This window comes from Myotis brandtii, unplaced genomic scaffold (assembly GCF_000412655.1).
Source record: "Myotis brandtii unplaced genomic scaffold, ASM41265v1 scaffold122, whole genome shotgun sequence".
In the NCBI taxonomy this organism is placed as follows: domain Eukaryota; kingdom Metazoa; phylum Chordata; class Mammalia; order Chiroptera; family Vespertilionidae; genus Myotis; species Myotis brandtii.
Window position 1 is genome coordinate 1,292,947 of NW_005354255.1, and position 5,839 is coordinate 1,298,785.

At 57.3% G+C, this 5,839-nt stretch overlaps 1 protein-coding gene across 1 annotated transcript in view; it reads right to left on the minus strand.

The window, feature by feature from the left end:
• Positions 1 to 5,839, minus strand: part of NCLN (nicalin) — a 19,382-nt gene extending 13,543 nt beyond the window's left edge. The window contains exon 1 of the mRNA XM_005858812.2: positions 5,806 to 5,839. Coding sequence (XP_005858874.1) covers positions 5,806 to 5,839 — 34 coding nt within the window. The remainder of the gene's footprint in view (positions 1 to 5,805) is intronic.

The following is a 5,839-nucleotide window of genomic DNA, read 5'->3' on the forward strand; positions in this document are numbered from 1 at the left end:
CCCTTGACCAATCAAACCTGGGACCCTTCAGTCCGCAGGCGGACACTCTATCCACTAAGCCAAACAAGCTAGGGCTGTCCCGACAGATTCTTGATGAACACCAGCCAGGAGAGCAAATGAACAAACGCTAAGTCCCCCAGTGACCCTCAAAAGTTCCAGAAATGCCAGGGTCTCTCCCACTCAGCACAGTAGATATTAGGGTCAGGTTGTTCTCTGTGGGGGGCTGTCCTGGGCACTGTGGGGAGTTGAGTAGCATCCTTGGCCCCCACCTATTCGATGCCAGGAGCACCCCCAGTTGTGACAACAAATGGATGTCCCTAGACATCTCCAAGTGTCACCCCAGGTAGAAACTTCTCGCTGCTCTACACTCAATCGCCATATTCGGCCTCTCTTCTAAGAGCTCAAGAAAGATCCAGGGACTCAGGGAAGAAGGGAGAGGCTGAGTCTTGGCCTGGACCCTGGCCACTCACAAGCTTCCCACAGGCAGCTGAATCCCCACCCCGACCTGATCAAAAGCGGCGGGTCAGAACCAGGAAGCCGCAGAGAGCTTTCCTAAGGCCAGCCCCTTGGGCACACAGCATGTGAACCTGTGTCCTGGAAGTTCTGCTGGAGAAAGGCGTCCCAAAGAAGTCCTTTTGAGGTTAAAATGCTGGACTGTGGAGGGGGCAATACGTCTACAATAGCTCCCCACAGGTACACGGACGGAAGTAGTGGCAGGCCCTTGGGGGCCATCTTTTCTCTTTTTAAATCCTCACTTCAGGGCATGCTTAGAGAGAGGAAGGGAGAGAGAGAGAAACATCATTTGGCTGCCCTCCGTACGTGCCCGACCAGGGATCAAACTGGCAACCCTTTGGTGCATAGAACGATGCTCAACCAACTGAGCCACACCAGCCGGGCAAGGGAGCCATCTTTTCCAATGAAATTGTGGGTAAGGGGGCTCAGTCAGCATCCCAATGTCAGAGCCATCTACATGCTGCCGGAAAACTGCCAGAAATCCCAATTCTTATATCAAATCACCCCAATTGTAAAGGCAGCAAGGAGTCCAGAACATTTCACATGCTGCAGGCTGACCCAGGCTGAAGCAAGCAAGTAAACCCTCACCCCATGAGGGCTGGATGGAGCCCCCCGGAGCCTCCAGTTTGAGACCCACACAGTGAGCACGGAGGACACAGAGAAGGGATCTGGCATCCCCAGGGGAGCCAGCCCTCAGCCATTCTGGAGGTGGAAGAAGCTCAGGGGAGGCGCCATCCATGCACTCACAGATGCAGACCTATGCTAGGCGACACGAAGCCCAGGCTCGGGGCCAGGAGCCTAGATCCTGCCTCTGCTTTCCAGGAATGAGCTCTTTGGGAAAGTGAGCAAGCAGACAGAAGGCTTGCTTCCAATGGCATGCCCTAGGAGGATGGTGGGGAGAGGAGGCCGGTGGACACCGAGACAGCATCCCAGGTGGGAACAGGGAGGGCCATCTCTGGCAGGGGGCCTGCGACCAAGGAGTAAAGGTGGGCCATATGCCCTGGGCCAGGGGTACCCTGCCTCCACCCCCAATCCTCTGGGGAACTTCTCTCTGCTTTAAGCAGGGGAGGGCAGCAAAGACCTTCAGGATGCCCTTGAAAGTCTTGAAATGCTCAGAAGGCCCCTCCTCCATGCCCCACCTGTTTTGGGCCCTCCGCCTCCCAGAGGTGGCTCAAACGTCACCTCAGGGGTGGGGACATGAAGCGCAGCCTGTGGAGCCTTCTGTGTGCATCTCCTCACTGGGCCTGGTGCTCCTACAGGGCAGGAATCAGGACCCCATTTCCAGAGGGAGGAAGCAAGGCTAGAGAAGGAGGGGGATAAGAGGAAGGCCAGGGACTGTCCCCCAGACTCTGAGCACCCCAAGGGCAGAGACCACCTTTACTGATATGAAGTTAAAGCCAGCACAGCCTCCTACATCCCTGCTCTAGACCAGCAGAGGTTCAGGCTTGGTGGGGGACACTGGACACCGGAACAGAGGTTGCTGGTTCCCACTATGGAGCCTGCAAACTTTTCTAGCGAGGACCAAAGGAGCAATTCTCTTGCCTGGCTGGGCTGTAGCGGCTCTGTCATGACTACTCAGTTCTGCTGTCAGAAACACATCAACTAGTGCGTGTGGTTGTGTGCCAATAAAACTTTATTTACAACAATGGCTAAAGGGCCAATCCTAGGTAAAAAGCCCTGGCAAGTCTGCCCAGCATGGTGCTGGGGTACTAACACCCCCACCTCCTAGGGCCTTGCTGAGCCCAGTGCAACAGCACAAAGGAAGCGCTGTTAAAGCAGCAGTCGACCTCAGAAAGGCCAGAGTCCACCTGGTAGGGGGTGGGCCACACCTGTGGCCCTGTACCTGGTATATTTCCCTCAGGACTATTCACAGCAGCACAAAGAGCACACGCCTTTCCTTCCGGGGCAGCTGCCCAGCCCTGTTTCTTAACAGGAGTGACAGGAAGTTGGGAAACGAGAGACTCTGAGCCAGGGTTGCACCAGAGGTGGGGAGCCTGGGGCGTGCACTCTAGGAGAGGGCGTGCAAGACACTGGGGAGACTGCACTCAGCAGTGACCTAGCCAACCAGTTCTCAAAGGCACCACTGGCAGGGAGAGACTCGGGGCTTCTTCTGGCCACACCGATTCTTTCTGCTGCTGCTGAAGAAGAAGTAGCAATGCCTCAGAGCCCTGAGGAGCCTCCCCTCCACCAACTAGCCCACCAGCTTCTCCCCAGGCAGCAATGGTCTGCCCAACATCTGAGCCTGGGATATTGCAGGGTGTGTGGGGTGTGGACATGCAAGCCCCACTGGCAGAGCCTCATTCAAGTTTCTCAAGCCAGACCTCTGTCTCCCTGCTCTGCAGATAAGCAGCACTTGGCTAACATGGGTGGGTGCCCCACCAGGCACCCTCCAATCACCCCTGGGACCCAGAGTTTGTATAAATGCCTCACAGAGGGCGGGAGGTGTCTGTGTTTCTCACTAGGAGCAACAAAGACAAGGGTCAAGAAAGGGGGTATGTGGAGGGAGATACCAAGTAAAAAAGAAAAGAACGGGAGGGAATCCCAGGGTCAGGAGCAAAGGACTTAGAAAAGGGTAGGAAAGGGGGAAAAGCTAAGGGAAAGGAGAGGAGGCCGGGGAGAGAGGTCCCCTAGGATCTGCAATGGAGGGACATGGAGAGCATGGCTCTGCATTCAGAAAGATGGTGCCTTGGCACCTGTTTGCTCCACAAATTCAGCCAGCATTTCCTGGGTGGGTTTGGAGGGGAGAAAGGAGGCCACATCAGGTGCAAGCAGGACAGTGCTGAAAGGGCCAGAGGAAACCTGGGGGTGTCCAGGCTGTCAGACTACAGCTGTCCAAGGGGCCAGAGAGAGAAGCTGGGTGTGTTGGGAGGGGCAGGACAGGAGGCTCTTGGAGGGGGTATGTGGAGGGAGATACCAAGTAAAAAAAAAAAGAACGGGAGGGAATCCCAGGGTCAGGAGCAAAGGACTTAGAAAAGGGCGGGAAAGGGGAAAAAGCTAAGGGAAAGGAGAGGAGGCCGGGGAGAGCGGTCCCCTAGGATCTGCAATCGAGGGAGATGGAGAGCACGGCTCTGCATTCAGAAAGATGGTGCCTTGGCACCTGTTTGCTCCACAAATTCAGCCAGCATTTCCTGGGTGGGTTTGGAGGGGAGAAAGGAGGCCACATCAGGTGCAAGCAGGACAGTGCTGAAAGGGCCAGAGGAAACCTGGGGGTGTCCAGGCTGTCAGACTACAGCTGTCCAAGGGGCCAGAGAGAGAAGCTGGGTGTGTTGGGAGGGGCAGGACAGGAGGCTCTTGGCAAGGCTTCTGAGTGTGAGTCGTTTGGGTTGGGACAGATGACAGGTGTGAGTTGAAGGAACGGAGACTCAGGGTCTGGAGAAATCGGTTATATTGAGTTTTAGGATCTGGGCCTCCTGGACTGTGGATTCCTCTGGGAAACCAATGAAAACTCTAGACCAGGATGGCAGCCACCTGTCACACGTGATTATGTGACTTTATTACAATTAAATAACAGTGAAAATCTTCTGTGGCATGAGCCACATCTCAATTGCCCAGTGGCCACCTGGGGCTGGTGGCTCCATACGAGTAAAAGCACAGAACCCGTCCACCGTCACAAAAGGTCCACTGTACAGACTGGTCAGACCCTTCCCCCAGGAGAATGTCAATGCACAGAAACGTGCCCACAGATTAGAGCTCCTGGTCCCCCGCCCCGACTCCTCCAGAGCCCGAGGCCTCGGCTTCAGAACCATCACGGAAACCCCAAGTGTCTCCCCTCAGCACTGGGGCCGGATCTTTCTCTGTGTGGGGCCGCGCTGGGCACTGTGAGGTGATAAGCAGTATACCTGACCCCCACCCACTCAAAGCACCCCCAGAATGACCATCCTAAAGTCATCAACCAATGAACCCTGGGCTGACAACCACTGCTCTGAACAGAAAGAGCGTAACTTTGTGGCGAGGAGGGATCTGAGGGGAAGTCTGGACGGGTCTCCAGAGCCTGAGGCTCTCCAAAGGCCTGGCAGGGCTTGGGGCCTCAGGGGTCGCAGGTCGGCCTGAGATGGTCTAACAGGAGAGGGCAGTCGAAGAGAACTGAGACAGACCCCTTAGAGAGACAGGGGACCAAGAGAACTGGAGAGGGAGGCTCCTTTATAAGAAGTCAGGCTTTGTCTTGCAGGGACCTAAAGCAACCAGGCTGGAAGAGAAACCAAAGGCCAGAAGGTTCTGGAACAACAGATACAGGCATGTAGTTCGGAAGAGACCAGGGAATGTAGGATAACTTGGGCACTGGGGTCAGAACCACCACTGGCAGGTGAAGAAGCAGGCGTGGGGGAGCAAGGAGCTGTGCAGGCCCAGGAATCAGAGACAACACAGAAATCCTGGAGAGAGGTAGCAAGTGGAGTTCCAGGAAGTTGGAGGTGAGGAAGCTGAACTGAGGGGTGTAAATACCAAAGGAGAGGTCAAGACATGGGACCAAGGGATCCTCAGGACCCTAAGGCATGGGGCTAGACGGGGGAAGCGGAGTCGGGCTAAGGAATTCTGAGGAATCTGGCTCATGAGCGAGGACCTGGAGAGCTCAGAGCCTGGAAAGAAACCGGCCCTGACCTGGGGCCAGGCCTTGGTTAGGGTTAAGGTTCGGGTTCGGGTTGGCGATCTGTGCTCTGGAGTCCCGAGGGGAGCATAATGTGGAGGCTGCACCAAGAGCACGAAGGTACCCAGGGGCTGTGAAAGGCAGGGGCTGGGTGGAACAGCACGTTGGGCGGCTCACCGGGCAGACCCTAGCGAGGCGGCTCACCTCCAAATCCACCAGGCCAGAGGGCAAAGCTCTGGGAGCAGAGCATGGCCCAGTGGGGATGGACGCGGGGGTGCCCCAGGGACAGACATCTTAGGCAACGCGACGCTGGCCCCGCTGGGAATTGGAGAGGGGACCCGGGGACCCAGGAGCAGAGGAAGCTTAGCCTGAGCGTCGGAGGGTTCTGGGACAGGCAGCCCTTGTCAAGGACGGGAAGGTGTGGGAGCCGGCGCGGGGGGACTCCTGGGGCACCGGGCGGAGAGCTGGGGGCCTAGCGGAGGTCCAGGCATCCACGCTCTGACTCGCGTGGGCGTAGGTGAGGGTCTGGCAGCTGGACAGGCCGGAGAGGAGGGACCTAGGGCCCGGGAAGCAGAGACCCGGCTGAGGGAAGGGGGCATCTCGGCTCGGGGAAGGCCGAGAGGAGGCCGGCTGAGCCAGGGGCCAAAGGGTGCGGTGGAGGGGAGGCGGGGACCCGGGGGAGGAGAGGAGGGAGGCCGGGGTCCACGCACCGTAGGGCTGCCCTTGCAGGTCGTACTGCTGCAT